This window comes from Bombina bombina, chromosome 3 (assembly GCF_027579735.1).
Source record: "Bombina bombina isolate aBomBom1 chromosome 3, aBomBom1.pri, whole genome shotgun sequence".
Classification (NCBI taxonomy): domain Eukaryota; kingdom Metazoa; phylum Chordata; class Amphibia; order Anura; family Bombinatoridae; genus Bombina; species Bombina bombina.
In genome coordinates, this window is record NC_069501.1 from 155,816,928 (window position 1) to 155,843,452 (window position 26,525).

Genomic DNA, 26,525 nt, shown 5'->3' on the forward strand with positions numbered 1-26,525 from the left:
CTGTCTAACACGCCTCCCTAACATAGCCCGACACGTCTAACCCTCTATCCGCTATCCCCCCTCACTATCCTAACAATAAAAATGCTATTAACCCCTAAACCGCCGCTCCTTTACCCCGCTGCAACCTAATAAAGTTATTAACCCCTAAACCGCCGCTCCCGTACCCCGCCGCCAGCTATATTATATCTATAACCCCCTAAAGTGAGCCCCTAACACCGCCGCCATCTATATTAAAATTATTAACCCCTAATGTAAGCCCCTTACACCGCCGCCATCTCTATTAAAATGATTAACCCCTAATTTAATCTACCTACCCCGCCGCCAGCTATATTATCTATATTAACCCTAAGTATATTATAGTTAATATAGTTATTACATTATATATATTAACTATATTAACCCTAATTATATTAGGGTTAATATAGTTAATATAGTTACTATAGTATTTATATTAACTATATTAACTCTATCTAACCCTAACACCCCTAACTATATTTATATTAAATTAATCTAATTAATTTATAAACTAAAATATTCCTATTTAAATCTAAATACTTACCTATAAAATAAACCCTAAGATAGCTACAATATAATTAATAATTACATTGTAGCTATGTTAGGGTTAATATTTATTTTACAGGTAAATTGTTAATTATTTTAACTAGGTATAATAGATATTAAATAGTTATTAACTATTTAATATCTACCTAGTTAAAATAATTACCCAATTACCTGTAAAATAAATCCTAACCTAAGTTACAAATACACCTACACTATCAATAAATTAAATAAAGTACAAACATCTATCTAAAAATACAATTAAATTAACTAAACTAAATTACAAAAAAAACAAACACTAAATTACAAAAAATAAAAAAAAGATTACAAGATTTTTAAGCTAATTACACCTATTCTAAGCCCCCTAATAAAATAATAAACCCCCAAAATAACAAAAATTCCCTGCCCTATTCTAAATTAAACATATTTCAAAGCTCTTTACCTTACCAGCCCTTAAAAGGGCCTTTTGTGGGGCATGCCCCAAAGAATTCAGCTCTTTTGCATTCAACAAATACAATCCCCCCCCCCCCATTACAACCCACCACCCACATACCCCTATTCTAAACCCACCCAAACCCCCCTTAAAAAAGCCTAACACTACCCCCCTGAAGATCTCCCTACCTTGTCTTCACCACACCGGGCCGAACTCCTGATCCGATCCGGGCGATGTCGTCCTCCAAGCGGCAAAGAAGAATTCTTCCTCCGGCGATGTCATCCTCCAAGCGGCAAAGAAGAATTCTTCCTCCGGCGACGTCTTCCTCCAAGCGGCAGCAAAGTCTTCATTCTTCCGGCGGCATCTTCAATCTTCTTTCTTCGCTCCGCCGCCGCGGAGCATCCATCCCGGCCGACTGCTAAACTTGGAATGAGGTACCTTTAAATGACGTCATCCAAGATGGCGTCCGCCGAATTCCGATTGGCTGATAGGATTCTATCAGCCAATCGGAATTAAGTTAAAAAAATCTGATTGGCTGATTGAATCAGCCAATCAGATTCAAGTTCAATCCGATTGGCTGATCCAATCAGCCAATCAGATTGAGCTCGCATTCTATTGGCTGTTCCGATCAGCCAATAGAATGCGAGCTCAATCTGATTGGCTGATTGGATCAGCCAATCGGATTGAACTTGAATCTGATTGGCTGATTCAATCAGCCAATCAGATTTTTTTAACTTAATTCCGATTGGCTGATAGAATCCTATCAGCCAATCGGAATTCGGCGGACGCCATCTTGGATGACGTCATTTAAAGGTACCTCATTCCAAGTTTAGCAGTCGGCCGGGATGGATGCTCCGCGGCGGCGGAGCGAAGAAAGAAGATTGAAGATGCCGCCGGAAGAATGAAGACTTTGCTGCCGCTTGGAGGAAGACGTCGCCGGAGGAAGAATTCTTCTTTGCCGCTTGGAGGATGACATCGCCGGAGGAAGAATTCTTCTTTGCCGCTTGGAGGACGACATCGCCCGGATCGGATCAGGAGTTCGGCCCGGTGTGGTGAAGACAAGGTAGGGAGATCTTCAGGGGGGTAGTGTTAGGCTTCTTTAAGGGGGGTTTGGGTGGGTTTAGAATAGGGGTATGTGGGTGGTGGGTTGTAATGGGGGGGGGGGATTGTATTTGTTGAATGCAAAAGAGCTGAATTCTTTGGGGCATGCCCCACAAAAGGCCCTTTTAAGGGCTGGTAAGGTAAAGAGCTTTGAAATATGTTTAATTTAGAATAGGGCAGGGAATTTTTGTTATTTTGGGGGTTTATTATTTTATTAGGGGGCTTAGAATAGGTGTAATTAGCTTAAAAATCTTGTAATCTTTTTTTTATTTTTTGTAATTTAGTGTTTGTTTTTTTTTGTAATTTAGTTTAGTTAATTTAATTGTATTTTTAGATAGATGTTTGTACTTTATTTAATTTATTGATAGTGTAGGTGTATTTGTAACTTAGGTTAGGATTTATTTTACAGGTAATTGGGTAATTATTTTAACTAGGTAGATATTAAATAGTTAATAACTATTTAATATCTATTATACCTAGTTAAAATAATTAACAATTTACCTGTAAAATAAATATTAACCCTAACATAGCTACAATGTAATTATTAATTATATTGTAGCTATCTTAGGGTTTATTTTATAGGTAAGTATTTAGATTTAAATAGGAATATTTTAGTTTATAAATTAATTAGATTAATTTAATATAAATATAGTTAGGGGTGTTAGTGTTAGATAGAGTTAATATAGTTAATATAAATACTATAGTAACTATATTAACCCTAATATAATTAGGGTTAATATAGTTAATATATATAATGTAATAACTATATTAACTATAATATACTTAGGGTTAATATAGATAATATAGCTGGCGGCGGGGTAGGTAGATTAAATTAGGGGTTAATCATTTTAATAGAGATGGCGGCGGTGTAAGGGGCTTACATTAGGGGTTAATAATATTAATATAGCTGGCGGCGGTATAGGGGGATTAGATTAGGGGTTAATAATTTTTATATAGGTGGCGGTGGTGTAAGGGGTCAGATTAGGGGATAGATAAGGTAGATGGCGGCGGTTTTAGAGGCTCACAGTAGGGGGTTAGTTTATGTAGATGGCGGCGGGGTCCGGGAGCGGCGGTTTAGGGGGTAATAACTTTATTAGGGATTTCGGGGGGGGGGGGGGATCGCGGTTGACAGGGAGATAGACATTGCGCATGCGTTAGGTGTTAGGTTTATTTTAGCAGATCGCGGTTGACAGGGAGATAGACATTGCGCATGCGTTAGGTGTTAGGTTTATTTTCTAGTTAGTTTAGGGAGTTACGGGGCTCCAATAGTCAGCGTAAGGCTTCTTACGGCTGCTTTTTGTGGCGAGGTGAAAATGGAGTAAGTTTTCTCCATTTTCGCCACGTAAGTCCTTACGCTGCATATTGGATACCAAACTGCGCGGGTTTGGTATACCTGCCTATGGCCCAAAAAACTGCGGGCGACGGCAGAAATATACGCGCGTAACTTCTAGCTTACGCCGTATATAGGATACCAAATCCGCGCAATTATTGGCGTCGCCGGCTTTTGCGGGCGACGATTTTTATCGGATCGACCCCCTTGTCTTTTAACGACGGGTTTTTAAAAACTTGTAATACCAGCGCTGCATGTAAGTGAGCGGTGATGGAAAACTGCTCATTAGCACCGCACAGCCTCTAACGCAAAACTGGTAATCTAGCCATGAGTTTTTAAAAATAATTATTAGAAATAATAAGCAATATTTGAATAAAACAAATTGATAAGCATACATCATTAAAATGATTTACTGATTATCAGGTTAGAACTGATGAAACCGTCACTAAATTATTTTATTTGCATTAACTTGTGTATAAAAGAGAAACAGAAATGTTTGTTATTTAAATTTTCAGCATAGCTGGCAAGAATCAGGTAAGCTAATAATCATGGTAAACTATAAGAAAATTATATTATTACCAGAATCCTGATTAACCCAGTGTTATTGTCGACAGATAAGACCAGGTTAACAGGAATTACCTAACAAAAATATTTGGGACTATAAAAGGCAAACCAGAATTGATTAACTCACCTGATTCAATAATAAAACTTTGAATATATATTTATATAAAGAGCATAAATCATTTTAACAAAACTGTTTCATGTGGGTTTATTTCATACTTATCAATACTGTGGGATCCTTCACTAGGGTTAAGTGTAAAAGAACCTCTTAGGTTACCCCTGGACCCTCTCTTGCCATTATCCTGACTTGTCTATCTGGTCAGCTTAGCCTCCCATCTCCTCTGGACAGGGTGTGGTCATCATGCATGCTCAGTGTGGCCCCTTGCCATCTGCTTGTGTCCCCTTGTGCCCCTTTTAGTGGGTTAGTGTGTATTTTATGAAAAACTTTTAACCCCACCCCAACTGATAAGGTTAGGTTCACATAAATGATTGGCTAACACTAATTACAGATTAATTAAAATTTTTGTTAATGAGATAAGATTTAGCAGTCAGAATATTTTTTCCCTTGGAAGATGGCACTCGTCACTGAGCTATAATAGACAAATATGTATTTTGTAAATATATTCTGAAAAACAAGTCATTATCTCTATTTGATCGTTAACCAAGGTTGAACCCCACTAATGTTTATAGAAAAAGAGACTTACTGAAACCATGAATGAAAAACATGGGGATATTTGCGCTGCGGAATCTGTTGGTGCTCTACAAATACCTGATAATATTTGTGGATATTTATACGAATAATATAATGAGAGGAATCATGCAGCTATGTTGGGGACCTTGAATATCATAATAACTAAATATGAATTATTTTGTTAAAGTATAAAAACTTTACTATAAGCAATTATTTACTGACAAGCAACACTAGTTAATAGCTAGATATTAATACTGATTAATAATAATATATATGTGTATGTGTACCTGAATATATAAGTAAATACATATGATCAATTTTACACCTATATAATAAAGCACAGACACTTGTGATTAATATGAATTATCAAAATGGTGAATTTTACCAGACAATTGTCCTGACATAATCCCCCTCTTGAGATGACCTGTCATGAGTGAGTGAGACAAGGTGATCTCGATAAATGTCCTGTTATCAGGTACACAGTGATTTCGTACCTGAATGGGGTAGAATTCAATTTATAAAATATTTTATTATTTTTTGGTGTAAGAAAATATCAAAAGTCAGTTAAGCAATGCCCACTTGAGAATAAAAGTCTATGTCCCTTTAAGTGGTTGCAATGTTGCATCTCCAAGAAACACAATAAAGTGTAAGGTTTGTAGTTTCTTATTCCAGGCATCCACATAAACTAAGTAATTGTATAGTGTGTGGTTACTGTCAGGGTTAAACCACCAGATTGTTTCAGAACAACTTTATTTTTTGTGTATCTATGTATGTAGCCCAGAAGAAAGTGTGCAGCAACTGTGTAACAAGTTATTGTACTGGTAAGTAGGGCCTAGCACTTTCACATTAAGTATATTTTTATAAATTGATGTCACTTCACATCTCTACTTGCTATGACATGTGAGACCTGATAAAAAATTATTTATTAAACATGCAACATTTGAAGTCATTACATCTTATTAATGCTTCACTTGGATGCAGTTTTCACATATTAAGCATGATATTTTCATATCTGTCACTCTTTTTCCAGCAAGAATAAGTTGATACCTGGAATAAAAATACAACAAATCATCCTTTGTTAATACACAGATTTGTGTCAACCCATAGTCCTTTAGCATATATTTGTAAAATAGTAAAATAATCTTGTGTACCTGATTATATAACTAAATAAATATGATCAATTTTACACCTATATAATAAAGCACAGACACTTGTGATTAATATGAATGATCAAAATGGTGAATTTTACCAGACAATTGTCCTGACATATATATGTACAAACATGTATACAGTGTATATAAAAGGTCTACTCAACCTATGGTGTAAATGTATGTGTGTGTATTATTAGATATGTTTATGAATATTAATTATTAATATTCATAAACATAACATATATTAGATATGTTTCTAAATCATAATAACAATATTACAATTATTATTAAATATTATATTAGGCCTCAGATAAACCAGATGGGTTTTTGTGAGGAAAATTACTAGATATTGCATTATGCTTCTCATTTCTGATTGTATGATGTGTGTGAGGTATGTCTCATATTCGGTGAGTTTTAAGGCAACATATTATATGTATTAAATGGCTTAGAATTTCCTATACCATATATACAGTCTAAATATAAGTTAGTATATCATGCATATTTGTATACTGGCTCAGCAATCCTTATTTAATAGTTGGTATCATGTACTGGGTATCAGGTATACATTATATTATATATACATATTAACCATGGGTAGTTTGTTATCCTAGGCTTATACATTGGAACATTTATAGAATACTGATGCACATTAACTACATTAATATTAGATACACAACTTATTTCATGCAACATTACAATTTTATATACTTTCAAAATTGAGTCAAATGGTTCACAGGTGTCAGGATTTTATTCCCTGACAGAATTGTGTATTCAAGAACAGGCAGACTCACGTAGCCTTTTCCTTGTTTATATTACATAAGTGTGAGCAGGGCCGCCATCAGGGGGTGACAGGGGTGACTCCTGTCAGGGGCCCAATGAGCCAGGGGGGCCCCATGAGGCAAGAACTAAAAAAAAAAAGAAATATATATATATATATATATATATATATATATATATATATTTTAAAAAAAATTTGGGCAGCCACCAGTGGGTACTACAGCAGAGTGCTAATTGAGCATGGGAAATGTTATTACAAGGAGTAAAGTATTAGCATTTGAGAGGATTTCTTAGTGTGCACTAAACCACTATGCTCAGTGTGAGACAGACTTGGCACTTTGTACAGTGTGTGCCTGAGTCAGACGGCTGATCACTTTCATTTGAAGAGGAGGTAGGACTTACTTAGCAAATGTTTTTTATTTCTTTGTGCAATTTTGGATTGTAACTTCAGTGTGGCAGTAGTTGTATGGTGGGGCTAGGGGTCCATAAAAACACATTTTTTTTTAGCAGCAGTGTATTTATGATTATTTGACAATGCTATAGAAATTCTATATTTAAAACCATGCAGAAATGTTTCCTCCTCAATACACAAATGGTAGATGCCCTTTTGGCAGATATGCATTTTATATATATATATATATATTACATTCCAGTTTACTGCTCCTTTATGCAAGGACTTTCCAGATGCAAGGAGACATTTTATCTAAGATTTTTACATCTGCATAAAATGTTATACTCTCAGACTAAGATTGCTCAGTGTTTGAAATGAGACAGGTTAACTTAAAACTGTTCAGTTTACATTACAGCTGACTTAGTTTTGAAATACATACCAACAAGCCTATATCCTGCATTTAACCAGATCTAATGGTATGAGTACCACACCTTATGGTCCCACCAAGACCATATAGAGTACAGCATTTTCAAAATCCATAAGTACAGCAGACAGATGGGAAAATTTGTACACTATATTTGAAGTGGTGCTCTTGGTTGGGGAAAATGGGGAAAAAACAAACAAACATCTGTCAACCTTTTAAAGGTACTTTTCTTCATCTAGCCATCTACCCAACTCATTAATGTACCATTTTGAATTCACAGAATTATTTTTGTTTGCACATTTACAAATATGATTATTTAAAAAGTGATCTCTTAATTTCTGCAATTTTTTATCATGCATGTCACACACTGTTGATTTAGGGGATGCAAGGTGCATACATGTTTCCTCCTGTGAGTGTTTCTGTGGGTGTATGTGTTTATGTCTTTGTGCTTTGGTTTGTGTCTCTATTTGTATGTATTTTTTATCTGTGGGTCTCTCTGTGAGGGTGGGTGTGTATGTCTTTGTGCATTTTCTGTGGATATCTGTGAGGGTGTGTGCATATGTCTTCAAGCATTTTCTATGGGTGTCTCTGTGAGGGTGTGTGTGTGTATGTATGTATGTCTGTGATTTTTGTTGGTGTCTCTGTGAGGGTGTGTGTATGTCTTTGTGTGTTTTCTGTGGATGTCTCAGTGAGGGTGTGTGTATGTATGTCTTTCTGTGTTTTTCATGTGGTTGTCTGTGTGTGTGTGTGTGTGTGTGTGTGTATGTCTTTGTGTGTTTTCTGTGGGTGTCTCTGTGTGTGTGTGTGTGTATGTGTATGTCTTTGTGTGTTTTCTGAAGCTGTCTCTGTCGGTGTTTCCTTGGGTGTATGTGCAAGTTTGAGTTTGTGTGTGTGTGTCCATTGTCTGTTCCTTTTTAGGACATTTTGACCTTACTACTAATTATTCACATCTTTCTACAGACTTTGAGACTAACAAGACCTTTCCGGAAGTAACCAATCCACCATTTTACCTTTAAATTATTGTTTAGGCAGTTCAGGGCCCTTCCTTTCAGCCACTGCATGCTGTTGTCATAATTTAGTTGTCATCTTCCTTTACAAAAAGATAATCAGAACTCCATATTTTGTTTTCTAAATCTCCTTTTTTTACAAAACTGTAGTTCACCTCATTACTTGTCAGGTCAATGTAAACAAGTGCTAAGTGTCTGTTTGGGTTTCTGTGTCCGAGTGTGTTTCTTTGCGTGTCTGCTAGAGTGTCTATATGTGAATCCTTATGTGTGAGTGTGTTTGTGTGTTTCAGTGTATGAGTGTATGTTACTACCTTTACAACATTTCCAAGTTTAAATAGACAATTAAGAATAAAGTGCATATACATTTTAGTCACTTGGTCAAAAATTGCACATGTCAAAGGGGGGGGGGGGGCTGATCAATGGTTGAGTCAGGGGCCCCAAAATTTCTAGTGGCGGCCCTGAGTGTGAGTATTAGCTTGTTCCTGTCACCAGTGTTCACTGTGTCCATTTGTTAGACGCAGTGCCTCCCTCACTATAAGGGGTTTCGTTCTTGAAACCTGTTGTTCCTTAAAGGGACAGTACACTGTAAAATAGTTTTCTATTCATGTATTTTCAATAACTTGTTATACCAGCTGCAAAGTATAAAATTCATTTTCAGTTTATTTTTGTGTGTATATGAAGTAGCTGGTTTTGTGCTTTTAAACAGCCTATTACAATGGGTTGAGTGTCAGGTAATATCAGATGATCTGATTCAGATCTCATTATGTTATCATTTTATATACACACACTTGCTTTTTTTCTTACACTTGTCTGTAAACCAAGGCTCAATACTTTGGAAAAATTAACATTTTATTACTTAACTATTCTGCACCCCACTGGGAGTGTAATATCTTCTCATGGCTGTGTTTACATAGGCTTATAAATAGCCTAGACTTCAGCCTAGAAACATTCAGTATACGTGGTTATAACACAGGCTAAATCAGCTATTTCAAATGCTAAAATTATGGTAAAGGAGCTACTTGTAAACAATTTAATATACTTCAGCAGGTTAAATGGATTATTGGGAACAATTTAAAGGGGATACATTTTTTGGGGAACAATTTAAAGGGGATACATTTTTTGGGTAAACTGTCCCTTTAAACAGGAAACCTTTGAAGGTAATTTGATTAGTAAATCTCAATCTTTAGAGGATGAGTGAAAGAGGGGTCTTCTGAAATAAATTTTTTACAATTTGAGCAAATGGAATTTGTGTATGTTTAAATGTTCAACATATTTGTTATTTATTCAACCCCTGTTTCTACATATATTCAGTCTTTAAATAGTACAATGTAAGATGGGGCTTACCAAATGGTGTATTTTCTTTGATACAAAATTTTGGTTTGGTTTATATGTACTCAGCAGGAAGCCTTAGGCCTCATACAGTATGTGTACAATTTGTCCCTAATAAATGGTGCTGTGGCCTTACTTTAGTCAATTTTATATCCAGAGGTGGATTCCCTTGTAAATAAATTATCCCATATATAGATACACATAGTTTTCCTCACAAATGATCTAACAGTACTGTATGTGTAGGGTGTGTGTGCACAGGATGTATGTGTGTGTGTAGTGATTGTGTGTATAGTATGTGCATGTGTGTGTAGTCTCACCTTAAAGTTAAAGGGACAGTCTAAACCGGAATTTTTGTTGTTTTAAAAGATAGATAATCCCTTTATTACCCATTCCCTAGTTTTGCATAACCAACACAGTTATATTAATACACTGTTTACCTCTTTGATTACCTTGTATCTAAGCATCTGCAAACTGTCCCCTTATTTCAGTTTTTTGACAGACTTGCATTTTAGCCAATCAGTGCTGACTCCTAGGAAACTCCATATGCGTGAGCACAGTGTTATCTATATGACAAACATGAACTAACACCCTCTAGTGGTGAAAAACTGTTAAAATGCCTTCAGATAAGAGGCGGCCTTCAAGGTCTAGGAAATTAGCATATGAACCTCCTAGGTTTAGCTTTCAGTTAAGAATACCAAGAGAACAACGCAAAATTGGTGATAAAAGTAAATTGGAAAGTTGTTTAAAATTACATGCCCTATCTGAACCATGAAAGTTTATTTTGGACTAGACTGTCCCTTTAACTTTAAACACTTACTATTAAAATAAAACAAAAACTATCTCTTTACCAAGTCTATATATATATAAAGCTTGGTGAAGTGTAATTTTGTTGTAGTTTATGCTAATCATTCCTGTATCTCTCTATCTCTTTACATTAGAAAGTACAGTTTTATCAACATTTACTGACTCAAAATATGCTCAATCAATTTACAAATTGTCAGCATTTTTATTCACTGAAAGAGCCCACTAAACTGACAAATGTTAATGAAATTTGCTTATCTATTCCAAAATGGCAACAACCTGAAAAACAGCATTTAACATTGAATGGTTCAGCAAACGTATGCTATAGCTACTAGACACCTATATAATATTATTTTGAGCAAGCATTTTCAATGGTTTTATTCTTAACAATATCATTCATAATTCCTTTTCTGTACAGGGCAGTCAAACAGAGACTTTATATGAGGGAGGCGTTCCAGATACTGATAAGACACACAATAACACTGGAAGCTTAAGCAAGAAGATGAAGGCTATATCACTGACTATGAAGAAAAAAATGGGCAAAAAATATTCCAAGGGATTATCAGAGGACATGGTAAAGCATTTGTTTACAATCATATTATGACAAAGAAAACGTTGTTTAAAGGAACATAAAAGTCAAAATAAATGTACCTTCATACCTTCGTATCTAGATTTTTCAAATATATTTTGATAAATGAGTATTTTGCTTTAATAAATGAGTATTTTGCTTTAAGTTTCTTTCTTTTCACTAATTTCTCTCTCTCCCAGAACCAATCAAAAACTAATACTGTCCACCTGCTAGCTATATTTATATATACACATGGGATATTCACACCTAAATTACCTAGAATATCCACTGCTTTGGCATAGAATGCTTTTCTTATTGTGATTGTTGATGCAAAACTGATAATCCATTTTAAAGGTTATAGATTAACCAGCCACGTGTAGCAATAACCAGCCACTTGTAGCGCTCCACTTGTAATCTAGCCCTATATTGTTGTATTAATACTCATTGGTTAATAAGGACAATGCCCATCAATGCATGTTTATTCAGCCCAGACCATCAATTACAAACATGGGAGATATTTTAAAATTATGTGAAATAAAGAAAAACAATTCACACCCCTTCTAAATAAGATTTCTTGATCTCCCTTCCATTTAAATGTTATGTGTGAGCTAAAACTGTCTTCATATCTCCCATCCTCATTTTATATCATTTAGAATAGCAGACCAAGTAAACTGCCACTGCATTTAATAAAATTGGGATATGAAACCCAAAATTTGTATTTCATGATTCAGATAGAACATGCAATTTTCAGCAGCTTTCTAATTTACTTCTATTATCAATTTTTCTCAGTTCTCTTGGTATCTTTTGTTGAAAAGCAGGAATGTATGCTTAAGGAACCGGACCATTTTGGGAATACTATATGGCAGCAATTTTGCAAGAATGTCATCTATTTGCAAGAGCACTAAATGGCAGCACTATTTCCTGCCATGTAGGGGTCCCGATGCCTACCTAGGTATCTCTTTAACACAGAATGAGGCAAATTTGATAATAGAAGTAAGCTGGAATCTTCTTTAAATGGTATTCTCTGATCACAAAAGAAGAAATTTGGGGTTTCATATCGCTTTTTTCAGTTTATAGTTCTCCCTACAGGTAACTTTGCCACTTAATATTAAAAAAATGAATAGCTTGTTTAATTGTCATTAATTGGTTTTATTAACAAGAGCTGTTTTGTTTTTCAGCATGAAGATGGTGATGAGTTTTATTCTCACAGATACAGCGACCCTGGTGGCGGAATCTATCTGAAATCTAGTGAATCCATTGAAAGTCTTTACAGTCTTAATAGCGGACAGAGTTCATCTAGTAAGTATATAGTAATGTTTCAGTTTGTGGAATCATCACTGTAACATATGGTATGAGATTTAATTTTAGAATTATATTATACAAGTAGAACAAATAGTAATACTTTGATTGTCGTACTTCATTTTTTAATGCAGGAGCTAAAAAACATAATTTATGCTTACCTGATAAATTTATTTCTCTTGTAGTGTATCCAGTCCACGGATCATCCATTACTTGTGGGATATTCTCCTTCCCAACAGGAAGTTGCAAGAGGATCACCCACAGCAGAGCTGCTATATAGCTCCTCCCCTAACTGTCATATCCAGTCATTCGACCGAAAACAAACAGAGAAAGGAGAAACCATAGGGTTCAGTGGTGACTGTAGTTTAATTAAAATTTAGACCTGCCTTAAAAGGACAGGGCGGGCCGTGGACTGGATACACTACAAGAGAAATAAATTTATCAGTTAAGCATAAATTATGTTTTCTCTTGTTAAGTGTATCCAGTCCACGGATCATCCATTACTTGTGGGATACCAATACCAAAGCTAAAGTACATGGATGATGGGAGGGACAAGGCAGGATTAAGCGGAAGGTACCGCTGCCTGAAGAACCTTTCTCCCAAACACAGCCTCCGAAGAAGCAAAAGTATCAAATTTGTAAAATTTTGAAAAAGTGTGAAGCAAAGACCAAGTCGCAGCCTTGCAAATCTGTTCAACAGAGGCCTCATTTTTGAAGGCCCAGGTGGAAGCCACAGCTCTAGTAGAATGAGCTGTAATCCTTTCAGGGGGCTGCTGTCCAGCAGTCTCATAGGCTAGGCTTATTATGCTCTGAAGCCAAAAGGAAAGAGAGGTTGCCGAAGCTTTTTGACCTCTCCTCTGTCCAGAGTAAACGACAAACAGGAAAGATGTTTGACGAAAATCCTTAGTAGCTTGTAAGTAAAACTTCAAGGCACAGACTACGTCCAGATTATGTAAAAGACGTTCCTTCTTTGAAGAAGGATTAGGGCACAACGATGGAACAACAATCTCTTGATTGATATTCTTGTTAGAAACCACCTTAGGTAAAAACCCAGTTTTGGTGGCGAACATGGTTCGCTCCTGCACATATGGTGGGAGTGCCCAAAAATAAAGGACTTTTGGCAGGAAGTGATTGACCACATGTCAAACAAGCTGCACATTATTATACCAAACACCCCAGAGGCGACCCTTCTTTTCCATCTACCTGTAGTCAAAACACCACATATTAGAGCGTTGATGTTAATAATGCTAACAGGAGCTAAAAAGTTGATACCCAGGAAGTGGAAATCGGGGATTACCCCAACTCTGGAGGAATGGGAGCACACAGTAGACGAGCTACTTATATTGGAAAGATTCCACTACTTTAGAATTAATCAGATAGGCACACACGAGATGATGTTAGCTACTTGGAGGGGCACAGGCTTGTGAACATGTAAGACCCGAAAGATGTAATATAAGAAACACACCGCACAACTCCCCTTACCCCTTCCCTCCTCCCCCCTCAGCTGAAACCCTCCCCCTTTTTTTTTTTTTTTTTTTTTTTTTTTTTTGTTTGTCTCTTTAACATAGTAAATACATAGGAATGAGGAGTAAATTGGAAAAAATGAAAACCCATAGCAAGCTTGCTTAAAAAAGAAGTTTATTATAGTATGCATTTAAAGGTTGTTAATATGCTGTTTGTTATATATTTAAGTGACATAGTCTCTGTCTTTATTCGTATATGTACAAACAGAAGTTTTATGTAAAGATGTGTCTACTTTGTATGCATAATTTGTTTTCAAAACAATCAATAAAGCTTGTTTAAAAAAAAACAAAACAAAAAAAAAAACAACCCAGTTTTGGTACGCAGAACTACCTTATCTGCATGAAAAATCAGATAGGGAGAATCACATTGTAAGGCAGATAGCTCAGAGATTCTCCGAGCCAAGGAAATAGCCATCAAAAACAGAACTTTCCAAGATAAAAGTTTAATATCAATGGAATGAAGGGGTTCAAACGGAACTCCTTGAAAAACCTTAAGAACCAAGTTTAAGCTCCACGGAGGAGCAACAGGTTTAAACACAGGCTTAAATCTAACCAAAGCCTGTCAAAATGCCTGGACGTCTGGAACCTCTGCCAGACGCTTGTGCAAAAGAATAGACAGAGCAGAAATCTGTCCCTTTAAGGAACTAGCTGATAATCCTTTGTCCAAGCCCTCTTGGAGAAAAGACAATATTCTAGGAATCCTAACTTTACTCCATGAGTAAGTCTTGGATTCACACCAATAAAGATATTTACTCCATATCTTGTGGTAGATTTTCCTGGTAACAGGCTTTCGTGCCTGTATTAAAGTATCAATGACTGACTCGGAGAAGCCACGCTTTGATAGAATCAAGCGTTCAATCTCCATGCAGTCAGTCTCAGAGAAATTAGATTTGGATGATTGAAAGGACCTTGTATCAGAAGGTCCTGTCTTAGAGGCAGAGTCCATGGTGGAAAGGATGACATGTCCACTAGGTCTGCATACCAAGTCCTGCGTGGCCACGCAGGTGCTATCAGAATCACTGATGCTCTCTCCTGTTTGATTTTGGCAATCAGTCGAGGGAGCAGAGGAAACGGTGGAAACATATAAGCCAGGTTGAAGAACCAAGGCGCTGCTAGCGCATCTATCAGCGTCGCTTCTGAGTCCCTGGACCTGGATCCGTAACAAGGAAGCTTGGCGTTCTGGCAAGACGCCATGAGATCCAACTCTGGTTTGCCCCAACGATGAATCAACTGAGCAAACACCTCCGGATGGAGTTCCCACTCCCCCGGATGGAAAGTCTGACGACTTAGAAAATCCGCCTCCCAGTTCTCCACGCCTGGGATATGGATTGCTGACAGGTGGCAAGAGTGGTACTCTGCCCAGCGAATTATTTTTGAGACTTCTAACATCGCTAGGGAACTCCTGGTTCCCCCTTGATGGTTGATGTAAGCCACAGTCGTGATGTTGTCCGACTGAAATCTGATGAACCTCAGTGTTGCTAACTGAGGCCAAGCCAGAAGAGCATTGAATATCGCTCTTAACTCCAGAATATTTATTGGAAGGAGTTTCTCCTCCTGAGTCCACGATCCCTGTGCCTTCAGGGAATTCCAGACTGCACCCCAACCTAGAAGGCTGGCATCTGTTGTTACAATTGTCCAATCTGGCCTGCGAAAGGTCATACCCTTGGACAGGTGTACCCGAGACAACCACCAGAGAAGAGAATCTCTGGTCTCTTGATCCAGATTTAGCAGAGGGGACAAATCTGTGTAATCCCCATTCCACTGACTCAGCATGCATAATTGCAGCGGTCTGAGATGAAGGCGCGCAAATGGCACTATGTCCATTGCCGCTACCAATAAGCCGATTACCTCCATACACTGAGCTACCGAAGGGCGCGGAATGGAGTGAAGAACACGGCAAGCATTTAGAAGTTTTGATAACCTGGACTCCGTCAGGTACATTTTCATTTCTACAGAATCTATAAGAGTCCCTAAGAAGGAGACTCTTGTGAGTGGGGATAGAGAACTCTTTTTCTCCAACATTGGTGTGTCCGGTCCACGGCGTCATCCATAACTTGTGGGAATATTCTCTTCCCCAACAGGAAATGGCAAAGAGCACAGCAAAAGCTGTCCATATAGTCCCTCCTAGGCTCCGCAAACCCCAGTCATTCTCTTTGCCGCTGAACAAGCAGCATCTCCACGGAGATGGTGAAGAGTATGTGGTGATTAGTTGTAGTTTTTTATTCTACTATCAAGAGTTTGTTATTTTAAAATAGTGCTGGTATGTACTATTTACTCTGAAACAGAAAAAGATGAAGAGTTCTGTTTGTGAGAGGAATATGATTTTAGCAGCAGTAACTAAAATCGTTTGCTGTTTCCACATAGGACTGTTGAGATGAGATAACTTCAGTTGGGGAAACAGTTGGCAGACTTTTCTACTTAAGGTATGACTAGCAATATTTCTAACAAAACTGTGTAATGCTGGAAGGCTGTCATTTCCCCTCATGGGGACCGGTAAGCCATTTTCTTAGTCTCAAACAGAATAAAGGGCTTAATATGGGCTATAAAACTGGTAGACACTTTTATGGGCTAGATCGATTGCTTTATTTGGGCATTTTATACAGCTTTATGTTGAAATTCACACTTTATAAACTTTGGGGAACGTTTTTTTACGTCAGGCACTGGTTTAGACACCTTCCCAGTCAGGAAGAGCCTTCTCTGTAGTAGGCAGAGCCTCATTTTCGCGCCATTACTGCGCAGTTACTTTTGAGAGCAGGACATGCAGCTGCATGTGTGTGGGTCTGAAAGTAGTTGAAAAGGTTCCTAGAAGGCTTCATTTGGTATTGTATACCCCCCTGGGTTTGGTAAAGTCGCAGCAAAGGCTGTAGCTGGGACTGTAGAGGGGTTAAAACTGTAACCAGCTCCGGTTTCCTCATTTTAAGGGTTAAAGGTCTGAAATTTGGGGTGCAATGCTTTGAATGCTTTAAGACATTGTGGTGAAAATTTGGTTAAATTTGAACAATTCCTTCATAGTTTTTCACATATTCAGTAATAAAGTGTGCCCTGTTTAAAATTTAAAGAGACAGTAACGGTTTTGTTTTAAAACGGTTTTTGTACTTTATTGACAAGTTTAAGCCTGTTTAACATGTCTGTGCCTTCAGATAAACTATGTTCTGTATGTATGGAAGCCAATGTGTCTCCCCCTTCAAAATTGTGTGATAATTGTGCCATAGCGTCCAAACAAAGTAAGGACAGTACTGCCACAGATAATAAAGATGATTCATCAGATGAAGGGAGTAGACATAGTTCTACATCATCTCCTTCTGTGTCTACACCAGTTTTGCCCACGCAGGAGACACCTAGTACTTCTAGCGCGCCAATGCTTGTTACTATGCAACAATTGACGGCAGTAATGGATAACTCCATAGCAATTATTTTATCCAAAATGCCTTTCAGAGAAAGCGCGATTGCTCTGTTTTAAACACTGTAGAGCAGGAGGGCGCTGATGATAATTGCTCTGTCATACCCTCACACCAATCTGAAGTGGCCATGAGGGAGGTTTTGTCAGATAGGGAAATTTCTGATTCAGGTAGAATTTCTCAACAGGCAGAACCTGATGTTGTGACATTTAAATTTAAATTAGAGCATCTCCGCGCACTGCTTAAGGAGGTGCTATCTACTCTGGATGATTGTGACAACCTGGTCATTCCAGAAAAATTGTGCAAGATGGACAAGTTCCTAGAGGTTCCGGTGCACCCCGATGCTTTTCCTATACCCAAGCGGGTGGCGGACATAGTGAATAAGGAGTGGGAGAAGCCTGGCATACCTTTTGTCCCCCCTCCTATATTTAAGAAATTATTTCCTATGGTTGATTCCAGAAAGGACTTATGGCAGACAGTCCCTAAGGTCGAGGGGGCAGTTTCTACACTAGCCAAGCGCACTACAATTCCTATCGAGGATAATTGCGCTTTCAAAGATCCTATGTAAAAAATTGGAGGGTTTGCTTAAAAAGATTTTTGTACAGCAAGGTTACCTCCTGCAACCTATTTCGTGCATTATTCCTGTCACTACAGCAGCGTGGTTCTGGTTCGAGGAACTAGAAAAGTCGCTCAGTAGAGAGACTCCGTATGAGGAGGTTATGGACAGAATTCACGCACTTAAGTTAGCTAATTCCTTTATTTTAGATGCCGCTTTGCAGTTAGCAAGATTAGCGGCGAAAAATTCAGGGTTTGCAATTGTGGCGCGCAGAGCGCTCTGGCTAAAGTCTTGGTCAGCGGATGTATCTTCCAAGACAAAATTGCTTAATATCTCTTTCAAGGGTAAAACCCTTTTTGGGCCAGAATTGAAAGAGATTATCTCAGACATCACTGGGGGTAAGGGCCACGCCCTTCCACAAGATAGGCCTTTCAAGGCCAAGAATAAGTCTAATTTTCGTTCCTTTCGCAATTTCAGGAACGGACCGGCCTCCAACTCTGCAGCCTCTAGACAAGAGGGTAATGCTTCACAAACCAAACCAGCTTGGAAACCGATGCAAGGCTGGAACAAGGGTAAGCAGGCCAAGAAGCCTGCTGCTGCTACCAAAACAGCATGAAGGAGTAGCCCCCGATCCGGGACCGGATCTAGTAGGGGGCAGACTCTCTCTCTTTGCTCAGGCTTGGGCAAGAGATGTTCAGGACCCCTGGGCACTAGAAATAGTTTCTCAGGGTTATCTTCTGGAATTCAAGGAACTACCCCCAAGGGGAAGGTTCCACATGTCTCACTTATCTTCAAACCAAATAAAGAGACAGGCATTCTTACATTGTGTAGAAGACCTGTTAAAAATGGGAGTGATACACCCAGTTCCAACCGTGCAACAAGGAATGGGTTTTTACTCAAATCTGTTTGTAGTTCCCAAAAAAGAGGGAACTTTCAGACCAATTCTGGATTTAAAGATCCTAAACAAATTTCTCAGAGTGCCATCGTTCAAAATGGAAACTATTCGAACGATTTTACCTACAATCCAGGAGGGTCAATTTATGACTACCGTGGATCTAAAGGATGCGTATCTACATATTCCTATCCACAAAGACCATCATCAGTTCCTAAGGTTCGCCTTTCTGGACAAACATTACCAGTTTGTGGCTCTCCCATTCGGGCTAGCCACTGCTCCAAGGATTTTCACAAAGGTACTCGGGTCCCTTCTAGCGGTTCTAAGACCAAGGGGCATTGCAGTGGCACCTTACTTGGAAGACATTCTGATACAAGCGTCGTCTCTTTCAAAGGCAAAGGCTCACACAGGCATCGTTCTGGCCTTTCTCAGATCTCACGGATGGAAAGTGAACATAGAAAAAAGTTCCCTGTCTCCGTCGACAAGAGTTCCTTTCTTGGGGACAATAATAGATTCTTTAGAAATGAAGATTTTCCTGACAGATGTCAGAAAGTCAAAACTTCTAAACGCTTGTCAAGTTCTTCACTCTGTTCCACGACCTTCCATAGCTCAGTGCATGGAAGTAGTAGGGTTGATGGTTGCAGCAATGGACATAGTTCCTTTTGCGCAAATTCATCTAAGACCATTGCAACTGTGCATGCTGAAACAGTGGAATGGGGACTATACAGACTTGTCTCCAGTGATTCAAGTAGGTCAGAAGACCAGAGACTCCGTTGGTGGCTAACCCAGGATCACCTGTCCCAGGGAATGAGCTTCCGCAGACCAGAGTGGGTCATCGTCACGACCGACGCCAGTCTAGTGGGCTGGGGCGTGGTCTGGGAATCCCTGAAAGCTCAGGGGCTATGGTCTCGGGAAGAGTCTCTTCTCCCGATAAACATTCTGGAGCTGAGAGCGATATTCAATACTCTCAGGGCTTGGCCTCAACTAGCAAAGGCCAGATTCATAAGATTCCAATCAGACAACATGACGAATGTTGCTTACATTAACCATCAGGGGGGAACAAGGAGTTCCCTGGCGATGAGAGAAGTGACCAAAATAATAAAATGGGCGGAGGATCACTCCTGCCACCTATCTGCGATCCACATCCCAGGAGTGGAAAACTGGGAGGCGGATTATCTGAGTCATCAGACATTCCATCCAGGGGAGTGGGAACTCCACCCGGAGATATTTGCCCAGTTGACTCAATTATGGGGCATTCCAGACATGGATCTGATGGCGTCTCGTCAGAACTTCAAGGTTCCTTGCTACGGGTCCAGATCCAGGGATCCCAAGGCGACTCTAGTGGATGCATTAGTAGCGCCTTGGACCTTCAACCTAGCTTATGTGTTTCCACCGTTTCCTCTCATTCCCAGGCTGGTAGCCAGGATCAAGCAGGAGAGGGCCTCTGTGATCTTGATAGCTCCTGCGTGGCCACGCAGGACTTGGTATGCAGACCTGGTGAATATGTCATCGGCTCCACCATGGAAGCTACCTTTGAGACAGGATCTTCTAGTACAAGGTCCATTCGAACATCCAAATCTAGTTTCCCTCCAGCTAACGGCTTGGAAATTGAACGCTTGATTTTATCTAAGCGTGGGTTTTCGGATTCTGTAATAGATACTCTGGTACAAGCCAGAAAACCTGTAACTAGAAAAATTTACCATAAAATATGGAAAAGATATATCTGTTGGTGTGAATCCAAGGGATTCTCATGGAGTAAGATCAAAATTCCTAGGATCCTTTCCTTTCTACAAGAAGGTTTGGATAAGGGATTATCAGCGAGTTCTCTAAAGGGACAGATTTCTGCTTCATCTGTCTTGTTACACAAACGACTGGCAGCTGTGCCTGATGTTCAAGCTTTTGTTCAGGCTTTGGTCAGGATCAAGCCTGTTTACAGACCTTTGACTCCTCCCTGGAGTCTGAATTTAGTTCTTTCAGTTCTTCAAGGGGTTCCGTTTGAACCTCTACATTCCATAGATATCAAGATGTTATCTTGGAAAGTTCTGTTTTTAGTTGCTATTTCTTCTGCTAGAAGAGTTTCTGAGTTATCTGCTTTGCAGTGTAATCCGCCCTATCTGGTGTTCCATTCAGATAAGGTTGTTTTGCGTACTAAACCTGGTTTCCTTCCAAAGGTTGTTTCCAACAAGAATATTAGCCAGGAAATAGTTGTGCCTTCTTTGTGTCCGAATCCAGTTTCAAAGAAGGAACATTTGTTACACAATTTAGATGTAGTTCGTGCTTTAAAGTTCTATTTAGAAGCAACAAAGGATTTCAGACAAACGTCTTCTCTGTTTGTCGTTTATTCTGGCAAGAGGAGAGGTCAAAAATCTACTGCTATCTCTCTTTCCTTTTGGCTAAAAAGCATCATCCGATTGGCTTACGAGACTGCCGGACGGCAGCCTCCTGAACGCATCACAGCTCACTCTACTAGGGCTGTGGCTTCCACATGGGCCTTCAAGAACGAGGCTTCTGTTGATGAGATATGTAAGGCAGTGACTTGGTCTTCCCTGCACACTTTTGCCAAATTCTACAAATTTGATACTTTTGCTTCTTCGGAGGCTATTTTTGGGAGAAAGGTTTTGCAAGCCGTGGTGCCTTCTGTTTAGGTAACCTGATTGGCTCCCTCCCTTCATCCGTGTCCTAAAGCTTTGGTATTGGTTCCCACAAGTTATGGATGACGCCATGGACCGGACACACCAATGTTGGAGAAAACAGAATTTATGCTTACCTGATAAATTACTTTCTCCAACGGTGTGTCCGGTCCACGGCCCGCCCTGGTTTTTTAATCAGGTTTGATGAATTTCTTTCTTTAACTACAGTCACCACGGCACCTTATGGTTTCTCCTATTTTTTCTCCTGTCCGTCGGTCGAATGACTGGGGTGGGCGGAGCCTAGGAGGGACTATATGGACAGCTTTCGCTGTGCTCTTTGCCATTTCCTGTTGGGGAAGAGAATATTCCCACAAGTTATGGATGACGCCGTGGACCGGACACACTGTTGGAGAAAGTAATTTATCAGGTAAGCATAAATTCTGTTTCCTCGTTCACTTTCCACCCGTGCGACCTCAGAAATGCCAGAACTATCTCTGTATGAGACTTGGCAACTTGAAAGCTTGACGCCTGTATCAGGATGTCGTCTAGATACGGAGACACCGCTATGCCTCACGGTCTTAGAACCGCCAGAAGTGAGCCAAGAACCTTTGTAAAGATTCTCGGGGCTGTAGCCAACCCGAAGGGAAGAGCTACAAATTGGTAATGCATATCTAGAAAGGCAAACCTTAGAAACCGATGATGATCTTTGTGAATCGGTATGTGAAGGTATGCATCCTTTAAGTCCACTGTGGCCATGTACTGACCTTCTTGGATCATGGGTAGGATGGTCCGAATAGTTTCCATTTTGAAAGATGGAACTCTGAGGAATTTGTTTAAGATCTTTAGATCCAAAATTGGTCTGAAGGTTCCCTCTTTTTTGGGAACCACAAACAGATTTGAATAAAAACGCTGTCCTTGTTCCGTCCGCGGAACTAGATGGATCACTCCCATAACTAGGTCTTGCACACAGCGTAGGAATGCCACTTTCTTTATCTGATTTGCAGATAGCCTTGAAAGATGAAATCTCCCTTGTGGAGGGGAAGCTTTGAAGTCCAGAAGATATCCCTGAGATGTGATCTCCAACGCCCAGGGATCCTGAACATCTCTTGCCCACGCCTGGGTGAAGAGAGAAAGTCTGCCCCCTACTAGATCCGTCGCCGGATAGGGGGCCGTTCTTTCATGCTGTCTTAGAGGCATCAGCAGGCTTTCTGGCCTGCTTGCCTTTGTTCCAGGACTGGTTAGGTTTCCAGGCCTGCTTAGATTGAGCAAAAGTTCCCTCTTGTTTTGAAGCGGAGGAAGTTGATGCTGCACCTGCCTTGCAATTTCGAAAGGCATGAAAATTAGACTGTCTGGCCTTTGCTTTGGCCCTGTCCTGAGGAAGGGTGTGACCCTTACCTCCAGTAATGTCAGCAATAATTTCCTTCAAACCAGGCCTGAATAAGGTCTGCCCCTTGAAAGGAATGTTGAGTAATTTAGACTTCGAAGTCAAGTCAGCTGACCAGGATTTAAGCCATAGCGCCCTACGCGCTTGGATGGCGAATCCGGAATTCATAGCCGTTAGTTTAGTCAAATGAACAATGGCATCAGAAACAAATGAGTTAGCTAGCTTAAGTGTTCTAAGCTTGTCAATAATTTCAGTCAATGGAGCTGTATGGATGTCCTCTTCCAGGGCCTCAAACCAGAATGCCGCCGCGGCCGTGACAGGCGCAATGCATGCAAGGGGCTGTAAAATAAAACCTTGTTGAATAAACATTTTCTTAAGGTAACCCTCCAATTTTGTATCCATTGGATCTGAAAAAGCACAACTGTCCTCAACTGGGATAGTAGTACGCTTTGCTAAAGTAGAAACTGCTCCCTCCACCTTAGGGACCGTCTGCCATAAGTCCCGTGTAGTGGCGTCTATTGGAAACATTTTTCTAAATATAGGAGGTGGGGAAAAAGGCACCCCCGGTCTATGCCACTCCTTGCTAATAATTTCTGTAAGCCTTTTAGGTATAGGAAAAACATCAGTACACACCGGTACCGCATAGTATTTATCCAGCCTACACAATTTCTCTGGTACTGCAACTGTTTTACAGTCATTCAGAGCAGCTAATACCTCCCCAAACAACACACGGAGGTTCTCAAGCTTAAATTTAAAATTAGAAATCTCTGAATCAGGTTTCCCCGAATCAGAGATGTCACCCACAGACTGAAGCTCTCCGTCCTCATGATCTGCATATTGTGACGCAGTATCAGACATGGCCCTTACAGCATCTGCACGCTCTGTATTTCTCCTAACCCCAGAGCAATCGCGCTTGCCTCTTAATTCAGGCAACCTGGATAATACCTCTGACAGGGTATTATTCATGATTGCAGCCATGTCCTGCAAGGTAATCGCTATGGGCGTCCCTGATGTAATTGGCGCCATATTAGCGTGCATCCCCTGAGCGGGAGGCGAAGGGTCTGATACGTGGGGAGAGTTAGTCGGCATAACTTCCCCCTCGTCAGAATCTTCTGGTGATATTTCTTTTATAGTTAAAGATTGATCTTTACTGTTTAAGGTGAAATCAATACATTTAGTACACATTCTCCTATGGGGCTCCACCATGGCTTTCAAACATAATGAACAAGTAGTTTCCTCTGTGTCAGACATGTTTAAACAGACTAGCAATGAGACTAGCAAGCTTGGAAAACACTTTAAACAAGTTTACAAGCAAAATAAAAAACGTTACTGCACCTTTAAGAAACACAAATTTTGTCAAAATTTGAAATAACAGTGAAAAAAGGCAGTTACACTAACAAAATTTTTACAGTGTATGTAACAAGTTAGCAGAGCATTGCACCCACTTGCAAATGGATGATTAACCCCTTAATACCCAAAACTGAATAATAAAAGACAAAAACGTTTTTTTTTTGTTTTTGTTTTTTCAAAGTCACAACTGCCACAGCTCTACTGTGGCTTTTTACCTCCCTCAAAAATGACTTTGAAGCCTTTTGAGCCCTCCAGAGATGTCCTGGATCATGCAGAGAGAAGCTGAATGTCTCTGTCAGTATTTTTATCTGCACAGAAAAGCACTAAAAAAGGCCCCTCCCACTCATATTACAACAGTGGAAAGCCTGAGGAAACTGTTACTAGGCAGAATTCAAGCCAGCCATGTGGAAAAAAACTAGGCCCCAATAAGTTTTATCACCAAATACATATAAAAACGATTAAACATGCCAGCAAACATTTTATATTACATTTTTATAAGAGTATGTATCTCTATTAATAAGCCTGATACCAGTCGCTATAACTGCATTTAAGGCTTTACTTACATTAGTTCGGTATCAGCAGCATTTTCTAGCAAATGCCATCCCTAGAAAAATATTAACTGCACATACCTTATTGCAGGAAAACCTGCACGCCATTCCCTCTCTGAAGTTACCTCACTCCTCAGAATATGTGAGAACAGCCATGGATCTTAGTTACTTCTGCTAAGATCATAGAAAAACGCAGGCAGATTCTTCTTCTAAATACTGCCTGAGATAAACAGTACACTCCAGCACCATTTAAAAATAACAAACTTTTGATTGAAGAATAAACTAAGTATAAAACACCACACTCCTCTTACGACCTCCATCTTGGTTGAGGCTTGCAAGAGAATGACTGGATATGACAGTTAGGGGAGGAGCTATATAGCAGCTCTGCTGTGGGTGATCCTCTTGCAACTTCCTGTTGGGAAGGAGAATATCCCACAAGTAATGGATGATCCGTGGACTGGATACACTTAACAAGAGAAATAACGTTATATTAGATTTAGTTATCCATTCTGCAATACGTTTAAAAAATATTACACAATTTGAATTAACATTTAATGAAATCTACAAAATAATTTTACAATGTTGATTCAAAAGGGGTGCCATGCAGACCCATATCTCAAATGTATAAGATACCCTCATTTTATTTTATTTTTACTCTGTGCTCTATACAGATCAATTGGAGAAATAATAGGAGATCATAGTAATAGGGGGAAAAGGGGTTCCCCACTAGTACCCAGTGCCCCTTTGATATTTAGTTTGCACTCCTAAATTGTAAGGCCTAGAGTTAGCATTGAGTGATATGGACTGAATGATTATCTGGATTCTTAGGGGCACATTTATCAAGCTCCGTATGGAGCTTGATGCCCCGTGTTTCTGGCGAGCCTGCAGGCTCGCCAAAAACAGCAGTTATGAAGCAGCGGTCACAAAGACCGCTGCTCCATAACCTGTCCTGAGCAGGCGGACAGACATCGCTGGAAATCAACCCGATCGAGTACGATCGGGTTGATTGACACCCCCCTGCTGGCGGCCCATTGGCCGCGAGTCTGCAGGGCGCGGCGTTGCACCAGCAACTCTTGTGAGCTGCTGGTGCAATGCTGAATACGGCGAGCGTATTGCTCGCCATATTCAGCGAGGTCTGGCGGACCTGATCCGCACTGTCGGATCAGGTCCGCCAGACTTTCATAAATAGGGGCCATAGTCTTACTATGAAATATTTTATTTGGTCAGTATATTCATTTTGAAGCAATTAAGCTTGGTGTTGAGAGTTATGCTTATTTGGTTTGCAAAGTATATGTGGTTTAAGTATATCAGAGTTTTTCCAAAGGGCCTGATATTCAAAACCTTGTCGTCATGGAGATAAATCACGCAAAATCTTTTGGGATTTTTCTTAGACCTTGTAATGTAATGTAGGTGTCTATGTTTCACAGAAAGAACACCACATAGCAAAATAAACATTTCTCAAGATAAAATATGTGTTTCTACATTTTAAGGGTCTTGCTGTAAAGATGAGACTTCTTAGAATATTTTGCTTGATCTGTGAGGTTTTGAATATCAGGAAGCCCAAGTGCCCTTTATAAACGTTTTTGTATTGCACATAACCTGTATTTTTGAAATCCTATATGTTTTTTTTCCCCTCTGCTCCCTTAGTTTTGTCCCACTTGTATTTAATTCTTCAGTAGCTGGTCTGTAGTGTAGGACATCTTGTGTTAAGGCAGTTTCTGTTGTGTGAGCTGTTACCATTCTTACTTTCATCTGTATGTAAAAAAAAACAGTCAATTAATGTCATCAGTGTTGAGTTCATATTTTGCTTTGCTGTAATCCTAT

General features: G+C 39.4%; 1 protein-coding gene across 1 annotated transcript in view; it reads left to right on the forward strand.

Annotated features, from left to right (window-relative positions):
- SAMSN1 (SAM domain, SH3 domain and nuclear localization signals 1) overlaps positions 1–26,525 on the forward strand; it is a 365,841-nt gene that overhangs the window by 311,699 nt on the left and 27,617 nt on the right. The window contains exons 11-12 of the mRNA XM_053705191.1: positions 10,973–11,128; positions 12,301–12,421. Coding sequence (XP_053561166.1) covers positions 10,973–11,128; positions 12,301–12,421 — 277 coding nt within the window. The remainder of the gene's footprint in view (positions 1–10,972; positions 11,129–12,300; positions 12,422–26,525) is intronic.